The sequence below is a fragment of the Talpa occidentalis genome, unplaced genomic scaffold, assembly GCF_014898055.3.
Source record: "Talpa occidentalis isolate TD23 unplaced genomic scaffold, MPIMG_talOcc4v2.1 talOcc4.10, whole genome shotgun sequence".
Taxonomy (NCBI): Eukaryota; Metazoa; Chordata; class Mammalia; order Eulipotyphla; family Talpidae; genus Talpa; species Talpa occidentalis.
The window spans coordinates 106,388,289-106,409,541 of record NW_023600993.1 but is presented as its reverse complement, the minus strand read 5'-3'; the positions used below and the strand labels follow the sequence as shown (position 1 = coordinate 106,409,541).

The following is a 21,253-nucleotide window of genomic DNA, read 5'->3' as shown; positions in this document are numbered from 1 at the left end:
GCAGCGGGCTCTGGGGCCCCCCGGACGCAGGCGGGGCACAGGGCCCGCTGCCCTCTGCTGAGCGGCTGGGGTCAGGGCCGACTCGGAGCTGAGTCCCAGGGCGGCCCCTGCGGGGCGCATCCTGCCAGGGCTGGGTGCACCCCAGCAGGCAGCGGTGTAGGGTCCTCACAGCCTGGGGGGGCAGCCAGGGGCGCTGCACCACCGGAAAGGGACGCACCCCCGGCTTGCCACAGCCAGGCCCGTCCCCAGCCCGGCAGTGAGTGTGGCCGGGCTCAGGCTGGGGATCTCCACGCGGCTCTGGGCTGCCCAACCTCTGGGAGCACAGCGGGCGCTTGGGGGCCGAGGACGGGCCGGGAGGGGTGCCGGCGCTGCCCCAAGCAGGCGGTGACCACACTGGGAGGAGAGACCCGTGGACGCTGTCTCTGCAGAGAGGTGCAGACGGGCTCTGCGGAGCCCGGCACAGGCAGCTGGGCCAAGCCGTGGGCTGGGGGCCCAGGAGGCGGTGAGGAGTGGGAGCCGAGAGCAGGGAGAAGCAGCCCTCCCCGGAGGCTGGCCTGCTGTGTCGCGCGCTCACAGAGCAGTAAGATCCCCGGATGCCTGTGACTCTCGGGCCACGGGGACACGCATCAGGACGCACCAGCAAGAGAGCGTGCCCTCGCCCACGGAGACGCCAGGACGGCCTCGGGGCCTGCTGTGCCTCGGGGGCCAGCTCCCGGGCAGGCCAGGGGTGCTGCCCCATCTGGCTCCAGGCCCTGGACGGGGCAGAGGGTCCAGCATGTCCCCCGGAGGTTGCTGTGGCTGAGGACAGGAGCAGTGGAAGCCAGGGTGGTGGGGAGGGGCCCTGCGGGGAGGGGCCAGCGCTGGGCCTCTGGGGCCTGGTTGGGGGCGTCCCAGCCTCTCAGAGCCCTCTCACCCCCTTGGGGTTCCCCATCTCCTCTTCTCCGGGGTCCCTGGGGCCTCTGCTCCTGCGCATCCTGAGCCTGGCCTCCTGGGCAGCTTTGGGGCTAAAGCCAGGTTGTCCGTGTGCCCGCTCCGGCTGCCCCAGCACAGAGGCGGCCGCGGCCTGGAGCGCCAGGCTCTGCAGTGAGGGCCGCCGCGAGGAAGGAGCGAGGCCCTCTGGACGCCCGTTACACCCTCCCGAGCAGCACCCCTCCGCCCACCGCTGGTCCACTCACCACAGTCCACCCTCCCTCCACCCACCGTCCACCCTCTCCCCACTCCGCGCCCTTGCCCAGCCCCCTCCAGGAAACAAGGGTGTGCACGGAGCCTGGAGCCTGGTGACCTGACGGGATGGACGGCCAGGCCCGCGGCGCCCGGCGAGGAGCGGCAGGAGGCGCAGGAGGGGGCGGGAGAGGAGCAGGCGAGCCCTCCAGAGCTCACAGACGGGGCGCTCAGCAACTCCCAGGGCACTCAGGCTTTGGAGGGTGCTAGGCACCCCAGGATAAAAATGGGGGCTGCCAGGCCGGTCCAGGGACGGAAGTCTGGGCAGGGCAGGGATGGAGCCCCCTCTGCTGGCCGCGGCTGAGCACCAGCCCCTGGGGAGTGCGGGCACTGCCCACTGCGGCTGGGCTGTCCTGTCCCCCCCCCCCCGCCCCCCCCCCCCCGCCCACCACCGGGGCCCCAGGCTCTGGCCAAGCTCCCACCTCTACTTCAGAGGCTTGTTTTCATCAAGATGGGTTGCCATGGAAATGTCCTTGGGACAGGGTGGAGGGTGGAAAGGGCACAGGGAGGGGGGCGGCTGAGGGTTCCTGTGGGCCCAGAGGACACCACCGTGGGTAGGGGTGGGGCCTTTCTTCGTCCTCCCCTCCCCCGGGGCCACTGGAGATCCCACAGGGGACCCCCCAAGGCAAGGGCTACCGGTCCCACAGCTGCTCTGGTGGTTTGTGAATTGGGGCTTTTCCCTCCCTCTGAAGCAGCAGCTCCGGGAGCAGCGGGGCGGGGGGGGGGGGGGGGGGGGGGGGAGCGGAGCCCAGAGCAGGGATCTGATTCATTGGCTGTGATTCTGCCCCAGAACCAGCCTCCAGCCGGGCGCAGGTGGGAGGGAGGGCCTGCAAATTCATGAGTTAGACCCGATTAATCTTGTCGCGTTAGCAAATCCGCAGGGAGAGCCGGGTGAGGTCGCACAGATGTGTGAGCCGGCACGCAGCCCCGGCATGTTCCCGGGCCAGGGTCAGCACTGACCCCGGCCTGGCCTCTGGTGCCAGGAGACAGGCCTTCCCGCCTCCCTGGGCTCCTTGGCTAACCCCTGCTGCAGGAACCAGCACCTCGCCTGCCTGAGCTGGCCAGGGGGTGGGGGGGCCAGAAAACCCCCAACTCAGCCCGTGAGCAGCTAGCTCCCCTGTGCACACACACCTGTGTGCGTCCGTCCCCACTGGGAAAGGAAGCCCAGGGGTCCAAGCCGGGCCGGGGTGGCCAGGCCGCTCTGAGGTGGGAGCCTCTGCATTGCTGCGGCCTGGAGCCAGCACCAGAAACAGCAGATCGGGGGTGGGGGGAGGGTACCAGAATCTGGAACTGAAGCCGACTCCTAGCACTTCCCTGTGCACAGCTCCGAGTGGCCGCCCAGGTCTCCCGGGCCCTGTGTGCCTCCTCCAGGAAGCCTCCATGGGCTGCCGGTCCACACTGCTCCCCCCTGCTCCAGCCTACCACTCGCAGGTGCACCGACCCTAACCAGCCTGGGAGGAGCTGCACGAGGCATGAGGGTAAATCCTCACCAGCAGGATGCGGGTTTGCCACAGGGGGTGGGGACTAGGCCAATGTCATCACCGCGGGGCCGGCCCGCGGCCCTCCTCTCGAGGCCACTGGGCCTGGGAGAGACTTCCGGAAGGGCCTCTACTATTGCCAGCAAACAAATGGACCTGGAATGGGGCCTGCTGCCCGGAGGCAGGCGTGCCACCCCCGCACAGTGCCGGGGGTCTCAAGAAGGGGCCCCACACCGGTGCCACCCAGAGCTACCAGCACTTGTCGCCCTCCCTGCACTCAGCCCTGGGGCTCCCGAGGCCTGTGCCCTGGCCTTGTCTCAAAAACTGGACAGCCGGCACCTCCCATCAGCCTGGGGACCCTTCTGTTCCCAGCACAGGGTGGGCAGTAGGAGCGGCTTCACCCGGGAGGCCCAGACGGCGCTGTGGCTTGGAAGGGCCGTGCCTGCAGAAGCAGGACAACAGGCCAGACCAGGCCCAGGAGAGGTGCCCTGGGCTGGGCAGCCTGGAGTTCTGCGAGGAGGCCTGTGTCCTGGGCCGGCTGCCCTTGGCTCCAGGAAAGGACAGCCCACTGGGGGCCCTGGGGTCATCGCCACAGGGGCATAGGTCAGCCTGGACAAGTTATGCCAGAAACCAGGGCAGCTCAGCCTGCAAACCCTGCAAAGCCAGGTGACCCTGGCCAGAAGTGCCCCCTGCCCTGCGACCTCAGGGCAGCAGCTTAACCTCTCTGAGGTGTGGAGATGGAGCTGCTGCTGTCGGGGCTCAGTGAGGCCTTTGGAAGCTCCCCAACGGGAAGTGAGCGCTGCGGGGGTGACCAGCACTGCCAGGCTGAGCACTGAAAAGTCCTCCCACCTCCCTGCTCCATGCAGGTGCTCCCCGGGGGTGCACCTGGGCATGCTGGAGGGATGGGGTGGGGGTGGGGAGGGAAGCGAGCCCAGCCAGGCCCCGGCAGGGGTGAGGCTGGGGGAGGTCAGCTGGCAGAGCAGCCATGGGGTGGGCGGCCCCTCCCCACCAGCCAACCCCTCTCCAGCCTGCCCCGGGTGGGGGTGGGGGGGCACGAGGCCCAGGGCCATCTGGGGGGTCTCTGTGCCCAGCCCGACCTGCATTCTGTTTTGGGGCGCGGCGCGTGGCGCTGGGGCCAGCCTTTCTGCCGGGCATGCCGCTCCCTCCGCCCCACCTGGCAGCCTCCCCGCCCGGCGCACCCCACCTGGGGGCAGCCACGGCCAGCGCCCGGGCATCGCTGGTGGCCGATCTCGTTCAAGGCGGTCTGGGGGCGCCGGCCGAGACCCCCGCCAACGCGCCTCGGCGGGAGGGGGTGCGCCCGGGGGCCCAGGAGGCGGCGGCCGGCGCTCGGGCTCGCCCGCTCCCTAGAAAGGGCGCCCTGGGCACGCGGGCTCCCCACGCTCCCCGCGCGGCCGCCCCCCTGGGCAGGCAGGACGCGGGCGCCGGCGGCTCTGGCCGCGGTCAGCCTGATCCGAGGGCGCCCCGGCTCGCGCCAGCCCCCCAGGCCGGCGGGGGGGCGGGGGGCGGGGGGCGCGGGCGCTGGCCGGGGTGCGGGGTGTCTCGCGGTCCGGAGTCGGCCCGGCGCCGTCCCGAGGCCCAGGGGAGCTGCGCCCCGCGCCCCGCGCCCGCGCTCCTCGCGCGCCCGCTCCCCCCTCGCGGGCCGGCGGCGGGCAGGGGGGCGGGGGCCGGCGGGGCGGGGCGGGGCGGGGCGGGCGGGGCGCCGCCGAGCCCACAGCCCCGCGCTCCGGCCGAGCCGCCGCCGCGCCAGCCGGGGAGGCAGCGGCCCGCGGGGCGCGGGGCAGGAAGCGGGCGCGGCGGAGCCGGGAGCCGCCCGCGTCTAGACCCGCTCGGGGCGCCATGGGGCTCGGGGGCTCGCGCGCGCCGCGGCTGCCGCTGCTGCTGCTGCTGCTGGGGGCCGGCCGCCTCCTGCCCGGTGAGTGCGGGCGCCACCTCCCCGCGCCCTCCCGGGGCGCCCTCCCGGGGCTCCGGCTGCGTCCCGGGCCGGGGCTCCCCCCAGGCCAGGCCGCCCCGCAGCTCGGCCGCCCGGAGAGGGTTAACCGCGCCGCGCCGGGAGGGGCGGGAGGGGGCTCGGCGGAGCGGGGCGCCCCCCAGCTCCTACTTGGGCAGAGGCGCAGCTCGTCCCGCACCCCCTTTCAAGGGCCAAATTTCCCTGCAGACCCTCCTATCTGTCCCGGGCTGGGGCCCCGGGGGGAACCGCTGCCCTTGGCCCAGCCGCCTGCCCTCTCTGGGCCCCCTCCCGGGTTCCCCCAGCCACCTTGCTTTCCAGGGTGGGGGGATGCATTTAAGGCTGGTCTCCCAGCAGGGCGGGTACCCCATCCTGGTCAAAGGAAGAATAAAATTAGGGTCCCTGCCTCAGGGGTGCTTGTGAGCCCCCCAAGGTGCAGGCTCTGACTTACAGGTGAGCAGGAAGGTGCTGAGAGGAGCCGGGTTTCTGCCCCCCCGCGATGCAGCAACGCAGCACAAGTGGCCAGGGCACCCGAGGGCCTGGGGTGCCCGCCCGGCAGCAGCGTGGGGTCACCGAGGCGAGAGCCCTCACCCCGAGGGCCCTGCAAAGGCTCCCAGAGGGACATGGAGGCGGGGGCGGGCCAGCGCCAGTGGGGTGGGGGCCGAGGCTCTCGTGACCCCAGCGCCCGCCTCCCCCCAGCCGACGGCCGCGTGGAGCCCCGGGCGCACGCCGAGGAGCGGCTGCTGAAGGAGCTCTTCTCCGGCTACAACAAGTGGTCCCGGCCGGTGGCCAACACCTCGGATGTGGTGCTCGTGCGCTTCGGCCTGTCCATCGCGCAGCTCATCGACGTGGTGCGTGAGCGGGGCGGGGCGCTGAGGGGCCGGGCTGGTGGCCCAGCGCTGCCCGCCCTGAACCCGGCCAGAAGCAGGCCCTGGCAGGCAGGACACCCCCCCAAAGAGAAGGCCTGGGCAAGTCCTCGGGGCGAAGAGCAGGAACCGCAGGGAGGACAGGGCAGGGGCCGGGCGGGAGCTCCGTGAGGCCTGGATAGGGCCCCGCACCACGGGTCCGGAACGCGGGGTCCGGGAAGGTCTCCCGCGGGATCCTTGTCTGTGTTTCTTTCACGTTGCCGTGGGGGCTGGGAGACGGGGGGGGGCACCGGCCCGAGCGGCTGTGGCTTGGGGGCTGCTCCGTGTGGCCACGGCCCATCCTGGGGGCGGCCGGAGTGGGTGACCTGAGTGTGCGGTCCCCAGCCCTCGGAGTGTGGTCCCCTGCCTGCTGGGTGCCCACTCACAGGGTCTGTGGGACTTGAGGGGCTCCCCACACTAAGGGGAGCCCGAGTCTGCCGCTGCAGGGGTCTGCCATCCCCCAAAGGCCCATCCCGCACACTGCCGGGGCCCAGCCACCCCGAGGCCTGCTCAGGCTGGCGCTGGGCCACGGCAGCCTGGGTGGGGCCCTCCCCTGTGGGGTGTGTGGGTGGGCACCTCAGCTGAATGGGCAACCTCAAGGGGGGAGGGTGATGGGCAAAGCGCCTGCTCTGGGGACCCCTTGGAGCAGAGACCCAGCTTGGACCTGCCCCTGCCGCATGCAGTGCCCCCCCCCCATCCAGCCCCGCCTCCCTGGCTTCTCCAGTGCTCCTGCTGCGGCGATGGCAGTGACCCCTCTGAGGTCTGCAGAGGGAGGGTGGCCGCCCGGGCCCAGGGTGCCCTGGAGGGGCCAGCTGGAGCACCGGTCCTGAGAGCCTCACCCGGCCTCATGTGGGGGTGGGGGCATCTCTGGGCAGCATTCGGACTTGCCAAGGCTGGCCCGGCTCTGACCACGCCCACCGTCCTCACGTGGCGCCCCTCCGGCCCCAGGTGCTCCCCTGTCTGCTGCAAGCCTTGGAGGCCCCCTGGCCAGCAGGGAGGGACTGGGTGGGCGGGGCCTCGTGTGGCCCACAAGAGAGGCAGCTTCTCCAACGCCTCGGGGGTGGGGGGTGCCCCCCTGCTGCTGCGAGGCCCCAGAGCCTCATCCCTTGTCCTGGTCCTGAGGCTGCCATCCAGGCGCTGACCCGGCCTGACCGTCCTGTCCTGGCGAGGAGGGGCTCGCGGCCCCCCCAGGGTCATGACGCCCCTCTGTGTCCCAGGACGAGAAGAACCAGATGATGACCACCAACGTGTGGGTGAAGCAGGTGAGTGGGGGGGCCCTGCCCCCCATGTGCCCCCCTCCCCCTCCCAGCCTGACCCCCCCCCTCCCCGCGCAGGAGTGGCATGACTACAAGCTGCGCTGGGACCCCGCCCTCTACGAGAACGTGACCTCCGTGCGCATCCCCTCGGAGCTCATCTGGAGGCCGGACATTGTGCTCTACAACAAGTGGGCCGGGGGCTGCGGCCTGGGGCGGGCGGGGCCGGGGTGGAGAGCCGGGCGGCTGGTGGGGCCCTCGGGCCCTGGTCTGCCCGCTGCGTGAGAGGCCAGCCCCGCCTCAGAGCCTGAGGCTGGAGAGAGGGCACTGGGTGGGCAAGGGCTGGGGGTGTGGCGGCCAGCCGGGCTCCAGGGCTGCCCTCGGGCAGGGGCTGGGCCCTCCCCGCCTCCTCCTTCCCGGCTGCCGCGGCCGGTCACGCGCTCTCTCCCGCCAGCGCCGACGGGGATTTCGCGGTGACGCACCTGACCAAAGCTCACCTCTTCCACGACGGCCGCGTGCGGTGGACGCCGCCCGCCATCTACAAGAGCTCCTGCAGCATCGACGTCACCTTCTTCCCCTTCGACCAGCAGAACTGCACCATGAAGTTCGGCTCCTGGACCTACGACAAGGCCAAGATCGACCTGGTCAGCATGCACAACCGCGTGGACCAGCTGGACTTCTGGGAGAGCGGCGAGTGGGTGATCGTGGACGCCCGGGGCACCTATAACACCCGCAAGTACGAGTGCTGCGCGGAGGTGTACCCCGACATCACCTACGCCTTCATCATCCGGCGCCTGCCGCTCTTCTACACGGTCAACCTGCTGGTGCCCTGCCTGCTCATCTCCTGCCTGACCGTGCTGGTCTTCTACCTGCCCTCCGACTGCGGCGAGAAGATCACGCTCTGCATCTCCGTGCTGCTCTCGCTCACCGTCTTCCTGCTGCTCATCACCGAGATCATCCCGTCCACCTCGCTGGTCATCCCGCTCGTCGGCGAGTACCTGCTCTTCACCATGATCTTCGTCACGCTGTCCATCGTCATCACGGTCTTCGTGCTCAACGTCCACCACCGCTCGCCGCGCGCGCACAGCATGCCCGCCTGGGCGCGCCGGCTCTTCCTGGACCTGGTGCCGCGCCTGCTCTTCATGAAGCGGCCGTCCGCGGTGAAGGGCAGCTGCCGCCAGCTCATCGAGTCCCTGCACAAGACAGCGGACGCCCCGCGCCCCCGGCCCGCGCCCCACCGCCCCGCCCCGCCAGCGCCCTCAGGCCAGGCCCCCGTACCGCCCGAGACGGCCAGCCCGCCCCCCGCGCCGGGCCATCCCCGCCGGCCCCCCAGCCCCCGGGCCCCCGGGCTCCCCAAGGCCCGGTCCCTGAGCGTCCAGCACATGTCCAGCCCCAGGGCAGCGGAGGGCAGCGTCCGGTGCCGGTCCCGGAGCATCCAGGACTGTTTTCCCCGAGAGGGCGCCACCCCGGAGGCCAGCGGCCTGGCAGCCAGCGCCCTCTCCCCGCTGAAGGCGCCCCCGGCCCAGCCCCCGGCCGCAGCCCCGTCATCTCCCTGTAAATGCAAGTGCAAGCAGGAGCCGGCCGCCACCCCATGCCCCGGCCCCCCGGCCGGCAGCCCCCGGGCCCCGGCCCTGTCGCCCGCCCTGGTGCGGGCTGCGGAGGGCGTCCAGTACATCGCCGACCACCTGAGGGCCGAAGACTCGGACTTCTCGGTAAGTCCTGCCGGCCCCCCGACTGCCTCAGCCCGGGCCGCGGCCCGCGCCCTCCCAGAGGGCACATTGCGGCCTGCGGCTGCTCGGCAACCGCCCTCTGAGAACCGCTGGGCCAGAGCCGGTGCACAGCCCCCGGGGCTCCCACCCCAGGCGCCAGGGCGGCAGCAGGAGGCAGCGGTCTGCCCCCAGGCCCAACCCGCCGCCCGCCCTCCCGCGCGCCCCCCCTTGGGTGTCCCTGCAGGTCACGGCCCAGGTCCTTTATCAGCATGGCTGCCCTGAGTGGGGGCAGGGCCCCCAGGAAGTGGGGTGTCTTCCACAGTGACACATTCTGGAGGGTTCCAGAAAAGTTCTGCTTGGGAGAACTGCTTGGGACAGCTTGAAAGCAGAAGGCTCCCAGCTGGCCACTGCGTCCGGCTGGGGGAGGGCAGAGGCCTTGGCCACTCCATCAAAGCCTAGGGCGGCGCGGCAGGGAGCGCCCTGGCCTGGTTCTGGCGCTGCGCTTCCCGGGCGCCGAGCTGACCTCGCAGGGCCCGGCCCGGGGCCGCAGGGTGCTTCGGTCGGTCGTTTCATCCTCCAGAAAGGGGCAGAGGGCGCACAGGGAGAGGGCAGGCCAGCTGGAGGCCAGGCTGCGGGCGCCGGAACAGAGGGCCGCGCTTTCACGGTGACCCACTTGCTCTCGGGCTCCCTGGAATAAACTCGCTGTTTCCACTCGGTTTAAACCGCCAGGAGGCCGTGGTCTCTTGGAAAAAATCAGAGCAGGGAATGGCCATAAGGCGCCCGCCCCCGCTGCTCCCGGGGGCCTCTGGCCCTTCCGTCCATGCCCGTGCTGGGGCCGCAGCCTCCTGGTGTCTGTCCAGCGTGGCCCACTGCCCGCCATGACCCCTGCCCACCCCCAGCGCTGCTGTGCTCCAGCCGGGGAAGGGGTGTCTCGGGCATCCCCGGAGAGGGGCCCAGAGGGACAGGGCTGGACCGGGCAGTCTCGGTGGCCTCCTCACACTTCAGACCTGGGGTGGGCACTACCTGTGCTCCCAGGGTGCCCGGGACTTGCTGTCCCCGCTCAACCCCAGGGAGGCCGACGCCCTGGCTCTGCAGCTAAGCAAAACCTTTCTGGGAAGCATGGCCCTGGCGTCGCTGGGGCGGGTGGCCGGCCCCCTCCCCAGGACCCGCCCCCTTCCTCGGGGCACGCCCAGCCCAGGGCACAATGGGCAGCGAGGTCGGCTCGGTTGGGCATGCGCTGGCCCCTGTGGGACCTCGGCCCTCCGCAACCCACATCCCCAGGGCACCAGCCTGGCCCCGCGTCTGCACCCCCTCCCCGCCCTCGACCCAGGTGTGCGCCCGCTGACCGCATGGCTGGCATGGGAGACCCTGCCCTGTCGGCGTCGGGAGCCCCGCCTGTGGCCGCGCGCGGGCCTAGCTGCGGCGCGTCTGTCTTGCAGGTGAAGGAGGACTGGAAGTACGTGGCCCTGGTCGTCGACCGCATCTTCCTCTGGGTGTTCGTGCTGGTCTGCCTGCTGGGCACCGTCGGCCTCTTCCTGCCGCCCTGGCTGGCGGGCATGATCTAGCCCTGCGGCCAGCACGGGCAGCTCTCGGGGCGGCCGGCTCTCCCCGCACCCCTTCCTCCCGTGGTGTCACACGTTCACATCGCCCCCATTCTGTGTCCACCCTGGACGGCCTAGGAGGAGCCGCTGGGCCCCCGGCAGCCACAGGCTGTGCCTGTCGAGTCTGATTATCGCCCCCTTGAATATGTCCACCCAGAGGCCCCTGCCTGGGCACCCTCTGTCAGCCGGGGCCACTGCTGGCCCCGGGCGCAGAGCCCCAAGCGTCCAACTCCCAGCCTTCTGGCCCCGCAGCTGCCCACCTGCACGCTGGGGCCCTGGGCGGCAGTGCCGGGCAGGGCGCCCCCGCCAGGGAGCCGGGCCTTCCCGCGGCAGGATGGCCCCAGGTCTCGGGTGTGAGACCCGCCCCCACCCCCCGCTGCTGCCACTGCCCAGCGTGACCCTGGCCCAAGCCCGGCAAGGAGACCCCGTCCCTTTCTCATTTTCAGTTCCGCTTTTTGTTTCAACTCCTAAGAGAAAAGCCAGAGAATGCACCCTGGAGCCACAGCCCCCCATGCTCCACCCCCGTGTGGAAGCGCCCCCCGCTCCGGGGCAGCGGAGATGCTGGCTAGGGGCCCGGGACCCCACTCCGCGGCCGCTGCCCTGTCCACACCCCCGTGGTGACCCGCCCCTGCCCAGCTGGCCCGTGTCCAGCCCCCGCAGCGCCGAGTCTGCCCCCAGGCATGTGTTCTGCCCGAATAAACGATGCCGGTTCACCCGCAAGCCCCGTGCCTCCCGCCCGCCCGGACCGGGCTCAGCCATGGCCTGTGGGCCTCCCAGCGCCCGAGGGACCCCAGACGGCGGCCTCACTGGAGACCCCGGTGCTCCCGGCACACCTGCCCAGCCTGGCCTCTGTTCCGCACCCTGGCGCGGCTCTGGCCCCCACGGCCCTCCCCCGCCTGCTGCCCGCGGCTCTAGTCCCCGTACCCCGCGGCACAGGGCACCCCTCTTCTCACAGAGAGCCAGCCAGCAGCGTGGCCGCCCAGCCCGCCCTGCCCCGCAGACGCCTGGCCGCAGGTAGCTGGCTGGCCTCCAGCCCACGCTGGCCGTCCCGTCCCTGGCAGCCTGGGGCCCCGAGCCCGCCTCAGAGGAAGGTTCGCCTCGCAAGGCGTCTGGGGGGCAGGCGCAGAAGGAAGATGAGCGTGAGCTGGGGTGGGAGGGTGGCCATTGCCGTGGACACAGGCGGGCACCAGAGTCCCCAGACCGGGCCAGAGGGAAGCAGGGGCCGGGCATTCGGCTCAGCCTCCCGAGTCCAGGCTGCACAGGCCAGGGTCCCTCCAGGCGGTGGGGTGCCCTCCGTGCCTGAGCCCAGCACCACGCTCCTTCCCGGGCCCTCCCCACCCCTCCCACGAGGTTCCTGCTCTTGCGCCACCTCCTAGAGGTCCCGTCCCCCTGCAGGGCCCGCTCAGGGGCTGACTCCTGCAGGGCCTCCTGCCCAGGACAAGTGGGCGGCCATGAGCTGCACGTTCCCCCGAGGACACTGGGGAGGGGCACCCATGAGAGAGGCTCCTAGGGCAGGGTTGGCTGTGCACCCAGGGGAGCCGGGGTTGGTCTGTTCCCCTGCATGCCGGGCAGTGCCTTTGGGGCCCCCACCTCCAGAGCCCCGGAGACCAGACCAGACATCCACCCCCAGGCAAGCGGAGTCAGTGTCACGGCCAGAGGCCACCAGGCAGGGTTTATTAGGGTGCAGCTGGAGCGGGTCCAGGCGGCAGTCTGCTCCCGTGGCCACCAGGCCACTGCCCAGTCTCCGCGTGGGCACAGCCCCAGGGGCGAGCTGCCCGCATACCAGCCCAGGCCACCCGGCACCACCCCTTCCCGCCCGGGCCGGCGCGCGTGGAGAGGGTGAGGCCCGGCTACCAGTCCTGGTTGTCCCAGCCCTCGTCGGCCAGCGAGGGCGGCGGTGCGGCCTTCTTGGCGGCTGTGGCCCTGCCCTCCCCGCCAGCCCCCCAGGCTCCCCCGCCGCCCTCGCCCAGCTCGCTGTTCCTGCTGCTGCACACAGAGCCCGAGCCCCACGCGTCCCAGCTGCCCGAGCCCTGCTTCTCCGCCGTGGTGTCTGCGCGGGTCCAGCTGTCGCTGCTCGGGGACCTGCGGGCCCTGGGGGGCTCGGCCCCGCCGAAGGTCTCCCAGAAGCTCTGGTCCAGGCCGCTGTTCTGGTAGCTCTGGCCCTCCGGGGGTCTAGGGGGACACGGGGCTCAAGAGGGCTTTGCCCTGGCCGCAGGGCTCCAGCCCAGCCCCGCACCCCTTGCCCCAAGGAGCCAGCCGGAGGCCTGTGGGAGGACAGCCGGCCTCCGCTGCTGGAGCACCAGGCCCCCACCCAGCCGCTCCAGGGGGCACCCCGCGGGGGTCCCCCACTCTGCCCCACGGACCGGCGGGCCCCGTACGTGGGGCGTGTCCCCACCAGGGAACAAGCCCACGCCCGCTGGCCTCCCCACAGCTGAGGCTCAAGGCCAAGCCAGCAGGGCCTCCCCAGAGCAGACACCAGCTGCCCGAGTCCCCATGAGGAGCCCTGGGAGGCCGCTGCGAGCGGGGGCACGCACCTGTCAGAGGAGTCCTCGGCCCTCCCGGAGAAGAAGGTGGTAACGTCCCGCCACCCCCGGCTGCCGACCCCCTGCACCTGGAAGGCGCGTGACTGTAACGCAGGCAGACGGGGCACCCCACGGCCCCACCCCGCCGCCAGGAGGAGCTGCTGGCCCTGGGCCCGCCCCAGGCCTGCACGCAGAGGGCGCACTCACCGGGTGGGCCAGCGGCAGCAAGAACAGGAGGAAAAGCCAGAGGTGAGCGTTAACGACAGCCCGCCAGGCGGCTCCAAGCTCCAGGCCGGCCCGAGCCCCGGCTGCCCAGCCCGGGCCTCTGGCCACGGCTCAGGCGCCGGCCTGGAGTGTGGAGGCCACTTCCAACTACGCCTAGCAAGGCCTGCCCTACCTTGGACGCCAACTGAGAGACCCCGCTGGACACGTCATCGAGGAGTCTCCCCTCCTTCACCTACGCAGAGGGGAGCAGCCCTGTTGGTGGGGGCACCTTAGCGCCCACGGGAGGCAGGGACAGCCCTGCCGCGCCTCAGGGCCACGCCTCCCTCAGGGCCACGCCTCCCCCTATGCCCCCCATGACCTCCCAGGACAGCCGGCACTGGGCTCTGGTCCAGGGGACAGGGAGGGGCGCTACCTTCTCCTGGGCCGGCTTGAGGACGTTCTCATTCAGGCTGTGCCCCAACTCCGAAGCCTATGGCAAGAAGAGTGTCGTGTGCACGCTGGGCAGCCGCCGCCCCAGGACACGATCGCACGCCAGCTGCGAGCCCGCCGAGGGAGGGAGGTGGTGGTTGCCCGCACCCCCCACCGTGTGCCCACCAGGACCTTGCGCTGGGGCGCGGCACACAAGTGGCCCCAGGGGCCAGACAACTCAGGCTCAGGCCCCGCCGCGAACGACGGGGAAGCCGCCTGGGAGCCCAGAGTCACGCGCTCGGCGGGGCGTCAGGAGCCACAGGGCGAAGGGCTGAGGCAGCTGCTCGGCCAGGAAAAGCCTGGCAGTCACGCTGTGAGATGCACATGGCGCCAAGGGGCACCCAGGCCCAGCATGTGCGCGGCAGGACCCTGCGGCCCAGGCGGAAAGGCAGAGGTGGTACTGGTGCCCCCTGGGACCAGCCCGTGGCATCAGCAAGGCCGGGCACATGGAGCACCACACGGGCCCGCAGACCCAGCATGCTCGGGGGATGGGGCAGCATGCATGGGCGCCTGCGGCCTTACCAGCTCTGCCTGCGGCTTGGAGCCCCAGAACTGTGCCCAGGCGGCGGCCAGCAAAGAGGAGAGACAAGGCGTGGCGTGCTTGGCACAGCAAGGAGTGCCGAGACGCACCCCATGGCCGCGTGCCTGCCCCGAGGCGCCCCCCCCACAACTGCCAGGCCAGCACCAGTGGGGGCCAAGGGCGGCTCCCAGAGGCTGGGGGCCATCCCTTCTCCCGAGGCGTGGGCGCCCCACAGTGCAGCCTCCCAATGGTGCGGCCCCAACCATGCAATCTCGCCCCTGCCACACTGGCGGCCTCGGAGCCATGGCCTGGTGCAGGCTGGGATGGGACACAAGCCCACCAGCTTCATGGGGAGCTGGCCCCGAGGCCACATGCCCATCCACGCCGGGCCGGAGGTCAGGACAGGACCTGGCAGGCGCTGGCCCCGGCCCCGGCCCTCGGAGAGCAGACATCTCCTCGTTACCTTCTGGCTTGCTTGGGTTCCAAATTTCGTCGCCTGGAAACAGAGCAGAAACGACGTCTTTGGCACCCTGCCCTCCAAGCTGAGCCACGCTACCAGGCCCCTCCCTGGTGGCCCTGGGTCCGGGGCTCATGCGGTGGCAGCGTGGTTGCGAGCCCAGGACCCACCCGGCTGCAGGAGGGAAAAGGGCCCGCGGAGTGACGCTCTCTTGCTCCAGGGCGGGGCTGGCGGTCTATGGGTATGAAAAGGGTCCAGCCATGGACCCAGGGCCCCTGCTCCATGCCAGCCCCGCCCTTGGCACCCCAGTGCTCCTGCCGCATCCCCAAGGCCAGGCAGGACAGGAGGGGATGGCATCAGAAAACCGGGTGAGAAGCAAGAGGGGCGCCTCACAGCCTGAGCCCCAAGGCCACTGCCAGGGCCCTCCCTCTCCGACCCCAGGCCACCTGGGGAGCTCACTTACGCCCTCCTTGGCCGCCGAGGCAAACCTGCCAGCTCCTGCGGTGAAGCTGCTCCAGCCCTGGGGGAGCACAGACGGGCCGGCGTCAGCCATGCAGCACACCTGCCTCCAAGACCCTGTGCCCGAGGCCCTGGACAGAGTGGGTGGCGGTGGGGTGGGCCCAGACTCCAGTCTACGCTCGGGGCTGCTGTCCATTCAGCCTTGAGGACACACGCAGCCAGGCCACTTAGAGATTCATGTGAAACCTCCAGGCCTGGACTCCGCTCCGGGACATAAGCACACGGAGAGCACGCGCAGCCCCTCCTGGGCGGGTGGCAGCTGCAGCTGCAGCGTGCACGGACCATGTCTTGGAAGAGGTCCACAGGGAGCTGTGGCCGACACCCCACTTCTCTCCCCGGAGGGACTTGGGCCCTGGGAAGGGAGCTGGGGGGAGAAGCCTCAGGGTGCGGTGTCCCAGGCCTGGGCGAGAGGCGGGCAGACCAGAGGCTGGGTGGCCCAGGATGGGGTAGGGACGCCCGCCCGGAGGTCGCCCGTGCCCCTGCTGCTGCCCACTGTGCCTCACCGAGTACAGGGACGACATGGCACTATTGAGGAAGTCGTCCTCACGCTTGGGGGGTGGCGCGGTGTTCCCAAACCCCACGTAGCGATTCTCCTGAGCCCTGTAGGACAGGGATGGCGGCACCGTGGCTTTGGAAGCTGCCATCAGTGCACCTCTGCCATGGCGGGGACCCCTCAGCACCCAGAGCTGAGACCCAGGCGGGTGAGAGCATCGCAACGCTTCCCCGAGCTCCAGGCACTGAGACCTGAATGGATCAGGGCGCCAAGAAGAAAACCCACCGGGGCCTGGTCCACCCACACCCAGCACAGACACTTGGGGACCCGCAGGCCTAACCCCTCTGCTGCAGTCCTGGGACGGGCCCCCCATCCCCCAGGCCTCACCCCTGATAAGAACCCAGGTCCTCGTTCAGCCAGTCCTCAAAAGCCTTGTCAGAGGACGGGGTGGAGCTCTGTGGCACGCCAGAGGCTCTGAAATGCAGGGGCGAAGGTCAGCGGGTGGGTGTGGCCTCGGCCCCGCCACTCTCCCCAGCACAGTCCCCACGGGCCGGAGCAGCTACCTGTGGGAAGCGGATGGCAGTGTCTTGGGCTGGGGTGGGGTCCAATTCTGGGCAGGCGATGACTCCAGAGACCACTCCCTGCCTTCAGCCAGGGTGGCCACCTGCAGGGATAAGCAGGGGCGCGATCAGGGCCGGGCCGGCCCCCACAGCTCCTCAGCTTTGTGGCCCAGGGTTCCCCACCAGTCTCGGCCCGGGGGCCCGAGTGCGTGTGCGCTCCCGCCAGCCCTGCCCGCCGGCACCTGGTCGCGGAAGAGCGCAGCGGCCCTACTGCTGTACTTGTCCTGCAGCGTCCAGCCGGGATCGTAGTCCGCCTGCGACTCCAGGAAGGCCTGGAACTTGGCATTGCCGCCTGCCTTCATCTTCTCCAGCTCGATGTCCTTCCATTTGTCCATGGTGACTGAGCGCACAAAGCTGCGAGCCGGGAGAGCCGTCAGGTGGGGTGGGGCCGGGTCTGGCGGGGCACCCCAACATCCAAAGCACTGACCTGAGGTGCACCCCGAGCCCGCGGTGCTTTCCCGAGCACTCCAGGCAGATCCAGATGCCGTAGGTCACACTCACCCACTGGGGGTTGAAGGCGCCACACTCAAAGCACACCTGCTAGGAAGTGGTGCCTCAGAGGGTGGGGGGGGACACATACACCCTAGCCCTCCCATCGCAGCACAGGGACAGCATGCTTACGTTGTTCTCGTCCTGCACGCGAACTTCCTTCAGGACTTTCCTAGTTCTCGGGCTGGCCATGGCGCTGAGAGGCAGACAAGCATCCTAGGAGCGCTGGCCGGCTCTCCCGAGGAGACCAGCGGCCAGCGCCACAACACGACCTGGCCCGGCGAGCTGCGCAGGGGATGCTGCTGCCACCCCCGCAGAGCCAAGAGCAGCCAGGCGCAACAGGCTCAGAATGAGCCCCTCTGCGTGTGGAGCAGGCGGGGCGGTTACTTGGCCTAATTCTCACCTCCCACCTGAAGGACGCAGCATTTGGGCTGGGATGCTCTGGAGACGGGAAGCCCCGTGTTCTCTGAACCCCAAGTCTCAGCAGGCCCTGAGGAAGGGCCCCAGGCAAGGCCTCATGGGGCCGTTGCGGCAGGGTGGTGGGGGGGGCAGGGGGACGGTCTGCGGGTGTATGTGGCAAGGTGGATAAAACCAAAACTCAAGCTGGAGGCGGTGCTGGGTGCCAAGTAGGACCCTGGACGTGGCCCATCGGCAGCGCCAGGACTTGGGCCACCCTTGCCGAGGGCAGGCCCCTCTAGGTCACATGGCCACACATGCCTCCCCCAGCAGCAAGGGGCTGGCAGGCTCTGCTTTCAATGGTGCGGTGGAAGCAGCTTAGGGCCTGGAAGACAGCCCTGTTTCTCCTGCCTCTCAGGCCGGCAGACAGGCTGTGCCTCCCGAGTCTCAGGCCAGCAACCCCCAGGCAGTGCCCAAGACGTGGGCCTTTGACCACAAAAGCAAGAGCAAGCCCGCCCACCATGCCCCACTCCCAAAGGCGTCCTGTGAGTGTGCGCTCAGAGTCCTCTGCACACAGCCAGATGCGGCCTGCTCAGAGGGCCCCGTGCTGGCTTCCCAGGACCCAGGGTGCCCGCTGAGGCTCAGGCCCCGTCAACAGTGCACAGGGCGCAGGCCACACCCAGCGGACTGGGTTACCTGCCCAAAACCTCTGTCAGAGAAGCTGTGGGGAGGTCAGCGGTGCCTCCAGAAGAAGTGACAGCCAAACCGGTCAGCTTGGTGCTGGTGGGCGCCCTTGTAGGGACGGGCCTCAGGGATGGGCCTCCCCCCATTCTGTAGCACCAAGCACCACACCCAGGAACAGGCACCCCCATCCTCCACCCTCGCAGCCACAGGCAGCAGTCACGCTGAGAAAGGCCGCAAGAGCTCCGAGCTAAACACCCAAACCCAGAGGATCAGCGCAGCCCTCCCGTGGGTGGAGGCGGCCAGCAGGGAGGCTTCCGGGCAGGCATGGTGAGGAGCAGCAGCCCCAGACCACCCAGGGCGCCCCGCCCGGAGCAGCTCCCCTAGGTCAGGAACAGTACTGCCAGGGTGCCCTTGGCATGAGCGCCCGCCTGGCACACCAGGCCGCCAGGGCAAGGTCTGCAGCAGAGGCGCGCCCCAGAGCCACCGGGCGCTCGCCAAGGGCTTCCCGCGCGGAGGAGCACAGCCGTCGGGCCACCGGGCCGCCCACGCTGGAGAAGCCCGGCCCGCCGCGGGAGGCGACGGGCAGGTAACGGGCAGGGCGGAGGCGCGCGGCGGCGGGACGGCGGGACGGGCCCCAAGCCCCGCCGCGGGCAGCCGCCTCCCAGCCCTCGGGGCCGCGCCGCGTCCAGGCAGGTCCGGCCGGGGGCTGCGCGGGGCGGGCGCGGGGCCCGGGGGGCGCGCCGCGGCGGGGGCGGGCGCGGGGCCCGGGGCGCCGGGAGCCCCGCAGCGGGGCCGGCGGCGCGGCAGCCGCGGGAAGGGGGCCCAGCGGGCGGCCGGGGCGCGCGGGGGTCCGGGGCCCGCGGCGGGGGCGGCCGCGGGGCGCCTCGCGGACGAGCGGGGCGCGGGGGCGGGCGGCGCTTACCCGGAGGGCGGGCGGGCGGGCGGGCGGGCGGGGGGCGCGCGCGGCGGGTCGGGGCGCGTCGGGGGTCGCGCCGGCCGCGGGCTGCACCGAGGACGCGCCGGCCGCCCACCCCGCCGCCACCCGCTTCCGGCTACGTTGCACCGCGCGGGGCATCCCGGGAAGCGGGGGCGGGACTTCCGCCTTGCGCCGGCCCGGAAGCGCGGCCCCGCCCCCGTCGCCACGGAGACGCGTCGGGCCGCTGGGCGGAGCCGCGGTCGGCCCCGGCCCCAAGCCGCGATCTCCGCGGGCAGCGCGGCGGGCCTGGGGGGAGCCCGGCCGCTCGGGTCGGGGCCCGGGGGCGGAGTGTGCGCGCGGGCGGGTGTGGGGACGGGTCCGGGGAGGGCGGGGCGGAGGAGACGGGCCGGGCGGGAGCCCAGACCGGGAGGGGCGGGGTGCGAGCCGGCCCGGGGGTCCGGGGGGCGGGGCCCGGGGCGCTGGAAGCCGCCGGAAGGGGGACCCCCGCAGCCACGCCGTCCAGTCCCCCCGGGACGGCGGAGGGAGGGAGGTACAGACCTGGGCCGGTGCCCAGGTCTTTGCCAGTGAGCGGCCCGGCACCTGGCCTCTCCCGGGCCCCGTTGTGGCCGCCCCCGCGAAGCCCAGAGGGCGGTCCGGGCCGCGCAGCCGGTGCCCAGGGCCTTCGGTGAGGCAGCGAGGGGGACGAGGAGCAAGTGCAGGCGGGAGGGAGCAGGGCAATGCCAAGGCCTGGCCCGCTGATTCTCCTCCTCGGGGCTATAATTGCACGTGACTTTTAGTTGTTTTTACTTTGTGCATATTTTACTTTTTGTGTATTCCAGCAGCTCTTCACTGATCAGTGCAAACCAGGAAAAGATTCAGAGTAAACTTTTTTTTTAAGACTTAAGATTTATTTAATAAGGCACACAAGAACCAGGGTACAGACCAGAGGTGTGGGAGGTGAGAGGACTCACCAGAGACAGAGTGGGGAGTAGAACAAGCAGAGTGAAATACCCTGCTGGGGGGAGCAGCAGGGAGGCAGGAGAGGTCTGCCGCGACATGTGGGCATCTCCCTGATCAGCCGGGATCGAATCCGCGCCACAAGGGCCGAGGACAGCCTCACAGTGCTGCATTCAACCGCCTGTGACACCAGGGAGGCCGGGGAGTAAACATTTTTTATTGAGGTGTGAATTGCTGCCTCCCCAGGGCCCTGGCCTTTCAGCCTTGGCAGCTGTTCTTCCTGGCCCCCCTCCGCCAGTTCTGTTCCAGAACGCCTCCCTACCTGCGGCACGCACTCAGTGCTGGGTTCGTAGGGCGCCCAAGCAAATGTGCTCTCCGTCTGGACACACACAGGGTTGGGTCCCAGGATGTGCAAGCTGAGCCGGTGTGCTGTGCCGGGGCCCCGCCTCTTGGTCACTGGGTGCGGGTCCCTTAGTCCTGGGCTACCTGCACCAAGTCAGACCTTCAGGCTGTGCCCTGTGGGCTCTGGGGCAGGATGGGGCTGCCACGTCCCCTAGGCAGAGGTGGAGGTGAGCCAGGCACGTGCAAGGGTGCCAGGGCTGGGATTGACGCCAGCATGGGGGCTGTGTCGGAAAAGGCCGAGGAGGCTTTGGACACAATGGCCCCTTCTCCTAGGTTGTAAGGAAAGGGTGGGCCTGCCAGGGACACTGTCTGTGAGCAAGGTGTTGCCTCTCTCCTGCTGGGGGAGGGGCAGGTGGACACCCTGCCATGAGCACACAGCACGGTGACAGTGCTAAAAGGACCATAGTCCAGCAGGTGAGGGTGCGGCTGACCCTGGGCAGCTGGCCCATGCTTCAGGTGTGTCTAGCGTCAGTGCTCAGCCCTGATCCCATCCCCATCCCCAGCCTATTAGCACACCCTTCCCCCTCTGACACTGGGGTGGGCTGGGGCCAGCCCTAGAGGATCCCACCTCCCCCCTCCCCATGCAGGAGAGCCTGCCACCAGGTGGCTCCTGCACTCACCTGGCACCTTCTAACTGGGTCTTCCCAGGGTGAGGCCAGCTCAGGCCCCAGTGGCCAGGGGCTGTGGGCTGTTAGGAACAGCATGGCGAGATAGGGCCCAGTCTGGGTGGCAGAACCAGCCTGCACCCCCTTATGTTTCCCATGGGTACTAGAACCCCCAGAGGCTTCCTGGAGGGGCGCCAGTGAGCCCACTCCTCTCCTGATGGCCGGGGTGGCACGGGCGGTCGGGTTCGCCCCTATAGGCTATCCCTTTGACTCCCCGTGGCCACAGACAGGCAGCCAAGGGGCAAAGGTACGCACCAAGCGCAGGGCTCGGCTTGCGAGTGTCTGGCGGCTCCCAGGCCCCCATGACTGGTGCGCCCTGTCAGGTGTGTCCCCGTGGAGGCGCTGCTGTGAGTGGCGACCATCTTGGGTGAGGACTGGAAGCAGCAATGGTTGCCTGCCTGGTCTCTCTTACAGCCGTTTCTGTGAAGGTTGTGGTGGAGATGATGCTGGGACTCGACTGTGTGTCATCCCTGATAACCATCAAATTTGAAGAAATAAAAAATATCTGAGCTATAAAAAAGGAATAAAATTGAAAACACAGCCTCTTCGAGGAGCTGCGTGTGGCTGCCCAGCCCAGCCGGGGACTTAGGGTGCCCCTTTGGGGCCGAGTCCCCTGCCCCCAGCGCCTGTGTTCTTCCCAACTGTGGCAGAGACAGTGTGCAGGGGCTGGCCCGTGAGCCCAGGCCTCCTCCAGTAGGCTCTCCCCGAACAGGAAGGAGGCCCATGGCTCAAGGGGCTGACTGCCAGCCCCGGCCACCCCCGGTGTAGGGTGAGAGCCTGCCTTCCC

General features: G+C 70.5%; 2 protein-coding genes across 3 annotated transcripts; one reads left to right on the top strand and one right to left on the bottom strand.

The window, feature by feature from the left end:
* The first annotated feature begins 5,366 nt into the window (after positions 1-5,366).
* On the top strand, positions 5,367-10,405 carry CHRNA4 (cholinergic receptor nicotinic alpha 4 subunit). Its single transcript, XM_037501306.1, has 5 exons — positions 5,367-5,516; positions 6,788-6,832; positions 6,905-7,014; positions 7,278-8,535; positions 9,972-10,405. The coding sequence occupies exons 2-5, from the start codon at positions 6,803-6,805 to the stop codon at positions 10,095-10,097; spliced, it is 1,524 nt and encodes a 507-aa protein (XP_037357203.1). The 5' UTR covers positions 5,367-5,516; positions 6,788-6,802; the 3' UTR covers positions 10,098-10,405.
* Positions 10,406-11,473: 1,068 nt separating this feature from the next.
* ARFGAP1 (ADP ribosylation factor GTPase activating protein 1) lies at positions 11,474-18,461 on the bottom strand. 2 transcript variants are annotated; one of them, XM_037501292.2, is made up of 13 exons: positions 18,449-18,461; positions 16,579-16,642; positions 16,385-16,494; positions 16,140-16,311; positions 15,901-16,001; positions 15,725-15,811; positions 15,348-15,444; positions 14,789-14,845; positions 14,332-14,364; positions 13,293-13,349; positions 13,053-13,112; positions 12,668-12,744; positions 11,476-12,305 (listed from the first exon to the last, which is right to left on the bottom strand). In XM_037501292.2, exons 2-13 carry the CDS (start codon positions 16,636-16,638, stop codon positions 11,984-11,986), a joined length of 1,233 nt encoding a protein of 410 aa, XP_037357189.1. In that variant the 5' UTR covers positions 16,639-16,642; positions 18,449-18,461; the 3' UTR covers positions 11,476-11,983. The 2 variants fall into 2 exon arrangements, with proteins under 2 accessions (XP_054554636.1, XP_037357189.1); XM_054698661.1 differs by lacking the exons at positions 13,053-13,112; positions 18,449-18,461 and having other exon boundaries at positions 11,474-12,305; positions 16,579-18,001.
* Positions 18,462-21,253: the final 2,792 nt, after the last annotated feature.